The sequence below is a fragment of the Saccopteryx bilineata genome, chromosome 3 (assembly GCF_036850765.1).
Source record: "Saccopteryx bilineata isolate mSacBil1 chromosome 3, mSacBil1_pri_phased_curated, whole genome shotgun sequence".
NCBI classification, from domain to species: Eukaryota; Metazoa; Chordata; class Mammalia; order Chiroptera; family Emballonuridae; genus Saccopteryx; species Saccopteryx bilineata.
In genome coordinates, this window is record NC_089492.1 from 301,683,878 (window position 1) to 301,697,455 (window position 13,578).

Sequence of the window (13,578 nt, forward strand, 5' to 3'; positions counted from 1 at the left end):
ACCGCAGAATGAGGAAGAGAACCCTGCCCAAGGAGCAAGGGGTTCTGAGGGGCAGGAATGAGTCCGGCTTTTTCCCAGAAGGGAAACCCACACACTGGGGCCAGAAGAAGGGACATGTTTCCTTCCGTATTTCCCTGTATTTCCCCTTTGTGCTCATTGTCAGAGACACTGGACCTGAACTGCACAGGGAGATGGTGGACCTGTCCCTGCTGATCTGAGCTCTGTAGTCACAGGGACCCACGTCTTTCTGAAGCATCTCCAGGGCTGGTGACCACTGTCCATGGTGAGGACCCCACAGGGAGGAGCTGATGAACAGGCTGAGGATGAAGGTGACCTCATGGGGGAGGCTCTGACAGGAAAGGACGTGCCTTGGGTCACCTCACCTGGAAGAGGTGTCTCGTGAAACTCGGAGTCTATTTCCTACTTCTTCATGGAAATGAGAACTAGGCCCTGGGGAAGGAATGTTCCCCTTTCTGAGGAGCTGCTGAAGTGACAGTTCTGTGACAGGGAGGGCCAGCCTCCCAGTAGTCACACCCTGTGTGTCTTTTTCTGCTGAGGGCACCATGGTTCCTTCCATCTGCACAGGCAGGACAAGAAGGAAGAGACGCCATGACCCCCATCCTCACGGCCCTGCTCTGCCTGGGTGAGAATGAGGAAGGGAGGGGAAGCCCTGGTCTAGGAGGACCCCAGGAGTCAGGAGGCTCACTGTGGGGGAGGGGGTTCTGCTCAAGATTCAGGGCTAAATCTCATATGAAATCTCTTCCAGGACTGAGTGTGGTTCTGTGGCCCCGAGTGCAAGCAGGTGAGTTTGTCCCCAGGTGTCTCAGGTCCCACTCCTGATGGGGACAAGGGGCCATCCCTGGGAAGTGGTGAATGGAAAAAAGTAGTTCTCAGCTGATGGATAGGAGACATCTGAGGTGTTCGGGCTGAGAGCTGGGGACCGAGGGAGGGAAATGTCTTGTGACCCAGTCCTTGATTTCCTTCCAGGGACCCTCCCCAAACCCACTATCTTGGTGGAGCCAGGCCTTCATCCTCTGGGGCAGCCCTGTGACCATCTGGTGTCAGGGGACCAAGCAGGCCCAGGAGTGCTATCTGTATGAAGAGGGAAACTCAGAACCTTGGAAGAAACTGAAACTATAGGAGCCCATGGATAAGTTTAACTTCTCCATCACACAGATGACAGAGCATACTGTAGGAATATATTGATGTCACTATCTCAGCTCCACTGGCTGGTCAGAGGACAATGACCCCTTAGAGCTGGTGATGACAGGTGAGAGGACACTCAGGGGTCCCAGCCTCAGGCTCTGCCCTCAGGAAGAGGGTCTGCTCTCAGGGGGTCTCCCTTCTCACAGCTCAGCCCTGGAGGATGTGAGGGAGGGATGAGCCCCATCTAACACGTTGCTTCCTCCTCTCTTAGGATCCTACAGAAAACCCAGCCTCTCAGCCCTGCCCAGCCCTGTCGTGACCTCAGGAGGGAATGTGACCCTCCAGTGTGGCTCAGAGAGGGAATTGACAGGTTCATTCTGATTAAGAAAGGAGAACACAGGTCCCCCTGGACCCTGGACTCAGTACAACACCCCAATGGGCAGTTCCAGGCCCTGTTCCCTGTGGGCCCTGTGAACCCCCAGTCACAGTTGGACGTTCAGATGCTATGGCTGTTATAGGGACAGACCCCATGTGTGGTCATTGCCCAGTGACCTTCTGGAGCTTCTGGTCTCAGGTAGGGAGCCTCAATCCTGATCCCTATGTTTGGTTAAGTGTCCTGCCCAGAATAGCCTTAATCTAGGACAGGACTGAAGGGCTCCAGGGCAGGGTCATCTAGATGGAGACACTGTCCTCAGAGGGATGAGCACAAAGGCCCCTGTCACCGCTGCCCCTTCCTCATGCCCGCCACCACATTTTCCAGGGGTGTGGAGGGAGGACCTCACCAGGGACACAGGGCAGACACAGGAGATGGGTGTGAGGAAAAATAGCATCCCTGCGGGGGGCACTCTACCCCTCACTCTTCTCTTGTCTGTTTCCCAGCACCCTCTGCAGAGGCCAGCATCCCACCCCCGGGGCCCATCTCCATAGCTGGTGAGTCCCTGGGACCTCTTTGCTTCGCGGGAGCACGGACCTCCCCAGGGGTGTTCTGAGTGTCTCAGGGGATCTGATGCCTCCTCAGAAACTCAAGAGTGGTCTTGTCCCCTGGGGAGGCTGGGAGGCGGGCAGAGAAGCAGGGCTTAGGCAGGGTTGGACCACAAGGGTCACAGGCTCTGAGGCTGGCTGATGATGGGTGCTGTGGTCAGGGCAGAAGGAGATGCTGGGGCCCAGCCTGAGGGAGGGGAAGTCAAGGTGAGGCAGGGAGACAGCAGCCCCCAAACCCTCCTCCTCTCCTTGTCTTTGGTTTATGATGTACAGGTGGGGTCCTCTGTTGGGGGCAGGGTCGGTACTCCCTGAGAGGGTAATTTTGGACAGGTCCCCTGCCATCTAAGCCTCAGCCTGTCCCCCACGCAACAGAGGAGAATCCAAGCTCAGATCTCAAGGGGCATCGTGGTTCTGACCTGGCAGGCACCACCCTGCTCTGCAGAAGCGAGGGGAGGGCAGTGTGAGATGGTTGGGGTGTGAGGGACACACAGGGCAATGACAAGGTGACAACCCAAGTGCTTTCTTAGAAGTCTGCGGTGCCCAGCCTGTTCTTATCGAAGGAAAAACATCATAAATCAAACAAAAATAAACAGGGGCTGGGAGACCAGGGCCCACGGGGTATGAATAGCAGCTCCACGGCTTCCCGGCAGTGGGGCCTCAGACAAGCCTCATCCCCCTGTGAGTCCCAGTCTCACTGTCTGTGAAACATGTCTCCTCACGTCTCCCTCACCGGTTTGCTAAGGAATGTAGGTGAGATCCCAGAACTGGAAGTCCTCCTCGTGGGTAGCCCACCCAGTGCTCAGGAAATGGCAGATCTGTCCTCAGTTCCCCTCCCAAACACCCACTCGGAAAAGTTCAGGGAGGCCTCATGTGGGGGTATCAAGTCTGCGGGACAGAGGTCATTTTTTGGCTGGACGTCGAGATTGAGAAGGTCACAGGGTGCACCCCAGAAAGCCTCTGATGGGTTGGTGAGTGGGAACTACTTGGGGGGCTGCATTCAGCTCTAGCTACAGAAGAGGCCTGGGGCATACAAGGACTGGGAGAAAGGTCTTTCCAATCTGACAAGCAGCCTTCAGAACCCAAAGCTGGTGTCTGTTTGGTGGGGCAGCATGAACAGAGCACAAGGGATCCCCCTGTACCAGGTTCATCGCAGCCCTGCCACTTCTAAGCTGGGTGACTTGGGGCACCTGGTTTATCTCTCTGAACCTCGGTTTCCTCATCTGTGAAATGGGTGGAAGTCTGGGTGGCATTCACATGTTGCTTCATTGCTATGAAGGTGAGAGGTGATTAAGTTACAAACCTCCAAAAGTGCACAGTGGGTGCTCAATCCAATGACATTATTGATTCATTCATGACATCATTGTGTCCAAGGTCTTCAAACATACCAGAAAGATCTCACTAGGGTCGCTGTGACCTTCGTCCTGCTGCTCTTTCTCCTCCTCTTCCTCCTCTTCCTCTTCAAGCACTGGAAAAAGTGCAAGAAGCCAGGTGAGTCCAAGACGGGTACAGCCTGTCTACCTGAGAGGGGCACCCTTCCTCTAAAGACACATGAAGTGGCTTGTTAGGGCACCAGCCAAAATGTAGCATAAAATAAAATAAAATAAAATAATAATATAAAATATTAAATAAATAAATAAATAAATAATTAAAGTAAAGTAATGTTCAGTTTTGAAAGTTCTCCTAATTAAACAATCCAGAGTTTCTAGGAAGCTCTTTCTAACCCGGCTGCCACTGATAATCTCAGGGCAGAGATCTGGGATTCCCACAGAAGTACAGCTGTGACAGGAGGGGCCCTGTGTGGAGGGAGCAGGGTGCACCCAGCACCTGAGGAAACAATGCTGCCAGTGAGGAGGGGGAACCATGAGAAGGTACCATTGGCATTCTGCAGTCAAGAGTGGTGGGGAGCGGGTCTGGTTGTGAAGAATGGGTGGAGGTTAAAGGGGTTGAGAGTTTCATTGCTTTGAGAAAATATGTCAATATATGGGGTTCACCACCCTTGAAACATTTAGAAATAATGGAGATTTTTTTTTTTTGGAATTGAATATATCACTATAACCTCATTAAAAAAAAGGAAAACATTTAAAAATATTTTATATATTTTAAATAAATATATATTTTTGTACTGATATATGTGTATATATATATATACACACACATGCACACACACATCAACTGACATAGAAATAGTAAGAAGTATAAATATTTGTGCTGTGTACACCAGCTAAGTCCTAGACACAGTGACAGCCCACTAGAAATAAGCCCACCTACCACCCAGATCTTGGTTTCTAAATACCATCCTCTGTGAGAATGAAGAGACGTAACAAGAACAAAGCTGGACTTTTAAAAATGTCCTTCCAGGTTCATAAAAATGTATTTAAATCAACCACACAAGTTTTGAGTGCTACTTTCTAATTTCACCTACGTGAATTCCACTTGGACTGGGCTGGGGACGACAGCCTCTAAGACAGACATGGCCAACATACGGCCCGCAGGCCGGATACAGCCTGCGTAATGAGTTTATGTGCCCACGATTAAATTTTTAATATTCTCTGCTACTTTAAAATCTCAGCCACTCAGAAGCAGAAGTGTCTTTGATTTGGAAATCAAGATATTTAAGAAGATAGTGATACGTGGAAAAGAATTCCGCGTGTGACTAATCTAGGATTAACTTCCAATAATTGGTCGAATGAATTCACGATACTTCTTTATTTTTTAAAAAAATTCCATTATAGTCTGACCAAGCAGTGGCGCAGTGGATAGAGCGTTGGACTGGGATGCAGAAGACCCAAGTTCAAGACCCCGAGGTCTCCAGCTTGAGTGCGGGCTCATCTGGTTTGAGCAAGGCTCACCTGCTTGAGCCCAAGGTCGCTAGCTCAAGCAAGGGGTTACTCAGTCTGCTGTAGCCCCCCCCCCCCCCCCCCCCCCCCCCGTCAAAGCACATATGAGAAAGCAATCAATGAACAACTAAGGAACCGCAATGAAGAATTGATGTTTCTCATCTCTCTCTCTTCCTGTCTGCCTGTCCCTATCTCTCCCTCTCTCTGAATCTCTCTCTGTCACAAAAAGAAAGAAAATTAAAAAAAAAATTCCATTATAAAGATTTACAACTTTTGTACTCGTCTGTACTCGATATGAACTGTTTGATGTTTAGTGGCAATGTGAAACCCACATTCTTTTAGGGGGAGTTTGCCAGTGCGCACCCAAGGTCAAACAATTCGTTATTTTTGTGGTCAATTGTGCTGAATCAAGTGGCATTGTAGCATAGACAATAGCTGCAGTTTAGGACACTAAAAACGTGCCCAGGCTGTTTGTAAAATGAAATAATTGTTTTATTTGTGATATAACCCCTTCAAGCTCATTCTATTAGTTAAATATTGTTTTGATTGATTGCGATACAGTTTGGATATTTATACAGTATGTAATTATATTTTTATTAAATTAATATTGTATATTAAATTTTTTTCACTCACATTTATTCATAAACAAATTACATCTTAAAATTTTGTTTACTTAAATACATAGTTTTTGTATTTAACATTTTTAAATTTTAATATTTTGTCTGGACCGTGAAAAACGTTTTCTTTCTAATCTGGCGCGGGGGCAGAAAACTGTTGGCCACGCCTGCTCTAAGATCCTGTTGCGGCCCTGGAGGCCGCCTTCTGGGGTGTTTTCGAAGCTAATGTCTAACTTGTTGCAGCTGCTTCAGACCCTGACGTTCAGACCAGAGTGCTGAGGAAAAGGTGATTTCTTCCCCAAAAGGTCCCTAGACCTCCTGCCTCCACCTGTGGCTCCTTCACCACTGCCTGACGCTCCTTCTCTCCTCCCTCAGCTCCGGCTCCAGCCCCACGGCCCATGCCCATGAACAGAACCGGTGCAATTGGGGAGAAGGTGAGGTCCTGGGGGGACACGGGAGCTGGAGGAGGGATCGAAAAGGGTTCTGGACTTCGCGGTGAGGAAGCGTGAAAGTCCCACGTAGGTGCAGTCTTAGACACCTCCCTGCTCCTCCATGAACGTCAGCCTCCCCACCTATTTGGGAGGGGCTTGTGGGGATCCTGGCATGAGATGGAATCTCCTCATTCTCCAGGTGCTTCCCTAAGGGATCCCCAAGCTGAAGAGGACAAAGAGCTGGACGGTCCAGTAAGACCCCTGCCCTATCCAGGGCACCCACCACAGGCGTGCTCACAAACTAAATTCGTGGGATGCTTGTCCCGCCTACCGCCACTCCCAGCTCAGCAGTATCTGAGCGTGCCCATCCACACGAGGACACGTGCAGGCTGTGGGAACACCGCTTCTCAGTGGGTTTTTCTGATACCACAGGGGCCCCTTCCTCTTGGTTCCCCTACTTGGGTCCCTTTGATCCTTGGTTGTTCATATCTCTGAATGGTCACTCTGCCATGGATGGTTGTGCTGTTTGTGAACTGCATGATAGTGATTGTAGGGTTGAGACCTTCCTGGTGCTGTCTGACCAACGTGCCTTTCCTTATTCACACAAAATCCCCCTGTAGACCAGGCAGACCCGGTACTATGACATTCTGCCCTTCCTTCCTTCCTTCCTTCCTTCCTTCCTTCCTTCCTTCCTTCCTTCCTTCCTTCCTTCCTTCCTTCCTTCCTTCCTTTTTGTATTTTTCTGAAGTGAGAAGCTGGGAGGCAGAGAGACAGACTCCCACATGCGTCTGACTGGGATCCACTGGCATGCCCACTAAGGGGTGATGCTCTGCCCATCTGAGGTGATACTCTGTTGCAACCAGAGCCATTCTGGTGCCTGAGGTGGAGGCCATGGAACATCCTCAGTGCCGGGGCCAACTTTGCTCCAATGGAGCCTTGGCTGTGGCAGGGGGAGAGAGAGATAGAGAGGAAGGAGAGGGAGAGGGGTGGAGAAGCAGATGGGCGATTCTCCTGTGTGCCCTGGCCGGGAATCGAACCTGGGACTTCCACACGCCGGCTGACGCTCTAAAACTGAGCAAAAATCCCGAGCCCCTCTGCCTCTGCCTTTCTTTAACTGAGTTTTCTGTCTTTCCTCCAATCCCATGGATTGAGATGCGCTGGATTTGTCCAACAATGTGCTGTGGCTGTAACAATTGGCATTTGGTGCTTACTCCCTGAGGAAGTCCACCAGCTATCTCGTTAATCTCACCTGGAGACAGCTCTGTATTTATGTTGCAAAATTTATTTAATCCCAGAGATAGCCGGAACCTCTCTCTGTTCATAAATCCACGATTGTTTCTAGCTCTGATCTCTTCTCTGAGCACCAATTTCAAACATCTGAATACCTGTGAGACATCTCTATTGTCTGTTTAGTGGGCATTTTAATGTCACACATATAACATTTGATTTTACACTTACAACTTTTTTTTTTTTTTTTTGAGAGAGAGAGAGAGAGAGAGAGAGAGTCAGATAGAGGGTAAGGAATAGTAAGAGAGAGAAACATCAACCCGTTGTTCCATGTTGTTATGCTCCCATTGATTGCTTCTCAAACACACCCTGACTGGGGCTTGAACTGGCAACCTCTGGGTCAAACTGTGGCCTTGGGATGCAGCCGGTGCCCTTAGGAATGATCTGGTGACCTGAGGATCAATTTGTTGACCCTGGGCTTCAGCTGCTGACCTCAGAGTTTCGGGACAACATTCTATCCACAGGCCAGAGCACATGTACAACTCTTAAATGTTCTCTCCAAAGAGTTGTTTCTTCTCAGTGTTCAATACTTCCAAGACAAAAAAATACAGAAGCCTTTTCTAATTCTTTCTCTCTCTCCCTACTGAGTCACCAATTCTTTGTTTCCCTAACACTTATCACCGTTCCACACAACCGTGCTTCTTGTTGATGGTCTGTCCTCAACCCAGGGACAGTGAATTCCCCGAGGGCAGGGCCCTTAGCTGTCTTCTTCTTGGCCCTCTGACAAGTGCCCTGCCTCTCTGGTGTCTCTGTGTCAGTGGTTTTCAACCATCACTCCACAGACCAGTCCACCAGAAATATCGTGCCAGTCCACGGAAGAGTGAACCACCCTGATGCTGTAAGATTATAGACCCAGTGATCTTAGTCAAATTCTCTATGCTCAGGATGATTTCTGTCCTAGCGGTCCCTGAAATAATGCTCTTATTTTCACTATTCCCCAAGTATAAAAACATTGAAAACCACTGCTAAGTTGCTCTTTCTGTCTTTGTCTCTTTATATAGCTAAGTAGACAAAAGGATACACAGATGTATATAGTATTAGCATTTATAGAAAATATATATATTTTATATATTTATAATTATATACATAAATATACTCCTAGATATGTGTATAAAGTATATGTGTGTATATACATTATATATATATTATACACACACACACATATATATGTATATTTGGTGAGCTGAGAAATCAAAGCCTACATGAAGGTCCTTCAAGATGTCTAGTTTCTCCCTCATTAGCTCATTTGTTTATTCAATGAGTCAACAAATCCATAATAGAAATCGAGAAAGCAGGGATGACAAGTTCCAAGCACAGACAATATTCGGCAAGGCAGTGACCATTAGCTCCAAGAATAATCCTCCTGATTTGACGTTCTGCCCGCCAGGCCCTCTGGGGCTCTGTCCTAGACCAGGCGATATAAACTTGAATGGAAATATAGCTGAAAAAGGAGTTCATATGACCTCAGTAATGATTTAAAATTGACTCTCTGGTTTCTGAGTGGAGACTTGTCAGAAAAGAAACAAAGGGAACAAGGAATGAAGGTCCATGTCCTCCTGTCTCCCCACCGCAGAGCTCTGACTACAAAGATGCCCTGGTGGACCACGCAAGGGTAAGGTGGGGGATAGTCACTCTGCCTTCTGTCCTGGCAGAGGAATTGGTGTCCACAAAGGGCAGATAAGAGGCAGAGGACAGGAAGATGGGCAGTCAGGTGGATCCTTCCTGCTCTAAGTGTCCTGGCTTCTCCCTGCCCCAATAATACAACTGTCTCTCACTCTACCCTTTCCAGGGTGCTCCATCCTTGGACCCCCAGGATGTGACCTATGCCCAGCTGAACCACTTAACCCTCAGATGGAAGACAAGTGCAACCCCTTCCTCCCCGTCAGAGGAGCCCCCAGAGGAGTCCAGAATGTATGCTGCTTTGGCCTCGCACTAGCCCAGGGAGGACCCAGACCACACACTCCAGAGAGGGCCCCTGCAGGGACTCTGGAAGGCACACTGGACTCTCAGCTACTGACTCCAACCCTGAGGGCGCTTTATAAGCAAGCAGGATATCGCGAGACTTTCAAAGTCACCTAATTCTGCAAGTGAAGTTAAATGTGAACTCTACATTTTTAGACATAGAACAATACACTTTTACGTAACTGATTGAGGGAAGGAAGATCACAAATAAAGACAGAATGTTTTTTTTACTTAAAAGATAATTTGAATTTTATACATCAATACATACACTTATTTGAATAGTAATGCAAATGTTATATACCCAGACCAAATGGGAAAATTTAGTGCCTAAATGGAATTTTTAAAATGAGAAGAAAGCCTGAAACTCAGAGACCTAGGTGAGCATCTGAAAAGGACAATCAAAGAACAACAAATTCATCCTATGACCGAGGATGAAAGGATATAAAAGGATAAGGACACATATTTACATGGAAAGAATAAAAAAGAGAAAAGTCAACTGCATTAATCTCCTCAGGTTGTCATAACAAAGGACCACAGACTGGGCAGTTTATAAGGACACTAACCTATCTAATCAAGGACCCACCCTTATGATCTCATTTAACCTTAATTACTGCCTCAGAGGTCCATCTCCAATTACAACTGCACTGTGGGTTAAGGGGAGACATAAACATTCCATCCACAACATTCCACCCCGAGAGCCACCCCCATATTCATGTCCTTCTCTCATGCAAAATACATTCATTCCAGCTCTACTGAGCTGCCCAAATCTCCACTCATTCCACCATCAACTAACAGGTCTCAAGTTCAAAGTTGCAGCAAGGTATTGTCTGCCTCAGACCTGGGTGACACTTGGGGTAGGACTCATTGGAAGGCAGAAGTCCTCTGCAGTTGTGAGCCTGTGACCAGACACATTAGGTGCTTCCAAAATGCAGGGCTGTGGCAGGGAGCGGGGAGATATTCCTATCCCCAAAGGGGAACATTGGAAAGACCCATCCCAAGGGTGATGGGTTCCTAGTACGTTCAGCATCTAGCAACATTCATTAGGTCTTTTTTTTTTTGTCTTTTAGGTTTAATTTCTTTCTTTTTAAAAAATTTACTTTTCAATTACCATTTACATTCAATATTATTTTATATTAGTTTCAGGTGTATGTCTATGGCCATACCACCTTGAATGCACTCGATCTTGTCTGATCTTGGAAGTTTCAGGTGTATAGCATTTGTGGTTCGATTTGATGCTCAGCCCCTCTGGATGGTCATGTCACCTCCATGGCTCAGCTGGGTGGCATGGCACCTTTATCTCCCTGTGTGGACTTGGCTCTCAAAGCTGTGAGTGAGGGCCATCAGCCCTGTTGAATCTGAGCAAGTGACTCTAACTTTGAGGTCAATGGGGCAGCTCTGATCATCTCTGAATGGCCTTTGGGGGTCATTCTTTCTTTCTTCTTGAATAATAATAGCTCTCATTTGCAGACAGATAAAAGAATCATCATAGCCTGTAGTAGCTGAGCTGTGTTTCTGCTCCAACAATCCCATCATCTCTTTCCTGACTGACAGTCCAATCCCACCCGGGGTGCTCTCTCCCAAACCCACTCTCATTTCTAGCATATGGACAGCCAAAAATCTTTCTAAGTCATTTAGTTTTGGGTCCATCTGCTTCACAGTTCCTTCTTCAATTCAGCTCCCTCCTCTTGAAGGTTACTATCAGCACTCCGGAGGACCGAGGCTGCACATCAACATTTTTCTTAGGAAAGTCTTCAGCTAAATATGCAATTTCATTGCTCTCATGTGCTATCTTCTAAAAACATTATAAGGCAATCCAGCCAAGTTATTTACCACTTTATAACAAAGATTGCCTTTTCTCCATTGTCCAATACTGTATTTATTATTTCTTTCCGAGGACTCACTGAAAGGGGTGTTACCATCTATATACTCCAATCAAAATGCTGTTCACCATTTATTATGCATTTTCTGAGAAGGTGGAGTCTTTCACTCCACATCTCCTCTTTTCTCTCTGAGTCCACCCCAGAATCAGCATTAATATCCATATATCCACAAGCAGTTCAATTGCAGCACCTAGACTTTATTTTCTAGCATGCACCTCAGGACTTCTCCAGCCTCTTCCCATTACCAATTCCAAAGCTGCTTCTGGGTCTTGGTACCAACTTTTATGTTATTCTGCTCAGGCTTCTATAACAAAATATTATGGACGGAGTGTTTTAAGTAACAGAAACTTACTTGTTTACAATTCTGGAGAATAGAAGTCCCAGATCAAGGAGATAGGAGGGTCAGTGTCTGGGAGAATTTCTCCCTGGGCTTGCAGACAGCCCCTTCTTCCTGTGAGAGAACTTGGCCTTCTGTTCGTGTGAGAACATGGAGAGACAGAGAATAAGCTATCTGGTCTCTCTTCATATAGTGACAGTAAGCTTATCATATCGGGACCCCCTTATAATCTCATTTAACCTACATTTTTAGAGACCCCACCTCCAAATGCAGCCACACTGGTGGTTAGGGCTTTAGCATGTGAATTGCAAGGACACAAGCATTCAGTCCACAGCATGCATAAAGCCCACCATATTTATTATTAGACATTCTTAAAATGTATAACACTCAGCCGCACCAAACACAAAATAGAGATATGACACCAAGAACCCATATCAGTCATGAAATGAGACATCACTACAGATCCCAAAGGAATCTTTCATGTCAACATAAATACAAGAAGTAAAATGAGGCAAGCTCCAATGACCAAAAAATAAGTTTATTTGGGAACAGCAGAGGAATTGTAATATGAGACATGCAAAGTGTAGCAAGCGATGGGTGAGTTCGCTGAGGATTTGGAGCAAGCTAGATTTATGGGCAAGAACTACAAAGAGGGGAGGGTAGCTACAGTTCAAACATCAACGTCATTGTCTTGAGAATGGGGAGATATTCTTGATGGAAGTGATGGGCTGTTTCAGTTTTCTGTAAACCAGCCATTTATTCTCTTTTATTCTTTTAGTTTCCTTGAGAATCCATATGTGAAATTATCCATTTCCTATCCTCCAGTTCTATTTTAGAATGACCTCTTTCACAATACATATAAGTGCGCCTTGTGAAAAAGTTGATCCAATTTAGACAAGGTGGACTAATATCCAAAATTTATTTTCCAAGACAGCCTTGAGAATAAATAGAAAAGCTGAATCATCATTGAACTTTCAAAAGTTACATCTGAAAATTAAAATCATCCCACAAAATTAACTCTAGGTCCAGTGACTTCCTCCAAACAATTATGGAAAATTAGACATTAATTTTATATTAAACATTTTTCTAGAGCAATCACATTTAGATAGGCTAACATGAAAATCTGAAAAGGTATTTCAAGAGAGAAAAATCACACTTAGGGTTTCCACATACATTCAGGTGCAAAATAACTTTTTTTCCCTCTTCTTTTCGAAGTGAGAGAAAGAGAGATAGAAAGACAGACTCTCACATGCACCCCTACCGGGATCGACCCAGCTACCCAGTCTGGGGTTGATGCTCCAGTACTGAGCTATTTTTAGTGCCTGAGGTAGTGGCTCCACCAAGCCACTCTCAGCACTCCTGATGATATGCTCAAACCCATTGAGCCATGGCTGTGGGAGGGGAAGAGAGAGAAGAAGAGAGGGAGAGAGAGAGAAGAAGGAGGGCTAGAGGTAGAGAAGCAGATAGTCATTTCTCCTGTGTGCCCTGGCTGAGAATAAAACTCAGGACAACCACATGCTAAGCTGACACTCTATGAGTGAGCCAACTGGCTAGGGCCCAGAATAACTTTTTAAAAAAATGGAATTTATTGGGATGACACTGGTTCACAGAATTATACAGGTTTGAGGTGCCCAATTCCACAACATGTCTCTGCACACTATCCTGTACGTTCAGCACCTAAAGTCAACCAAGTCAAGTCTTTGTCCATTACCACTTACCCCCCTCCATAACCTCTTCCAGCTCCCCCCACACCCTAGCAGTTACCACACTGTTGTCTGTATCCATGAGTTAGAGAAAAAAGGACAAAATAATGTTTTTTTTAAGTGAGAAGAGGGGAGATAGAGAGACAGACTCCCTCCTGCACCCCAAATGGGATCCACCAGGCAACCCTGTCTGTGACCAATGCTTGAGTACTGAGCTATATTTTTTAGCGCCTGAGGCTGTCTCGCTACAACTAAGCTATCATCTGTGCTTGGGGATGAGGCTCAAACCAATCGAGCCACTGCTGTGCGAGGGGAAGAGAGAGAGAAGGGGGAGAAGGAGGGGAAAGAAGCAGATAGTAGCTTCTCTTTTGTGTCCTAACCAGGATTGAAAAAAAAT

The 13,578-nt window shown here is 46.6% G+C and overlaps 2 protein-coding genes across 2 annotated transcripts in view; one reads left to right on the forward strand and one right to left on the reverse strand.

Moving 5' to 3' along the window:
- The window catches only part of LOC136331981 (uncharacterized), a 228,248-nt gene that overhangs the window by 129,285 nt on the left and 85,385 nt on the right, over window positions 1–13,578 (reverse strand). The gene's annotated exons all lie outside the window — the stretch shown is intronic.
- On the forward strand, window positions 610–9,378 carry LOC136328848 (leukocyte immunoglobulin-like receptor subfamily B member 5). Its single transcript, XM_066264837.1, has 8 exons — window positions 610–643; window positions 767–802; window positions 2,026–2,076; window positions 3,499–3,615; window positions 5,825–5,867; window positions 5,957–6,015; window positions 6,212–6,264; window positions 9,089–9,378. The coding sequence occupies exons 1-8, from the start codon at window positions 610–612 to the stop codon at window positions 9,233–9,235; spliced, it is 540 nt and encodes a 179-aa protein (XP_066120934.1). The 3' UTR covers window positions 9,236–9,378.

What these genes read in the sequence shown, in the direction of transcription:
- LOC136328848 (XM_066264837.1), top strand. Translation starts at nt 610, where the DNA reads ATGACCCCCATCCTCACGGCCCTGCTCTGCCTGG. An exon ending in CACGGCCCTGCTCTGCCTGG is followed by an intron (nt 644 to 766) that starts GTGAGAATGAGG and finishes AATCTCTTCCAG; the next exon opens with GACTGAGTGTGGTTCTGTGG. An exon ending in CCGGTGCAATTGGGGAGAAG is followed by an intron (nt 6,016 to 6,211) that starts GTGAGGTCCTGG and finishes CTCATTCTCCAG; the next exon opens with GTGCTTCCCTAAGGGATCCC.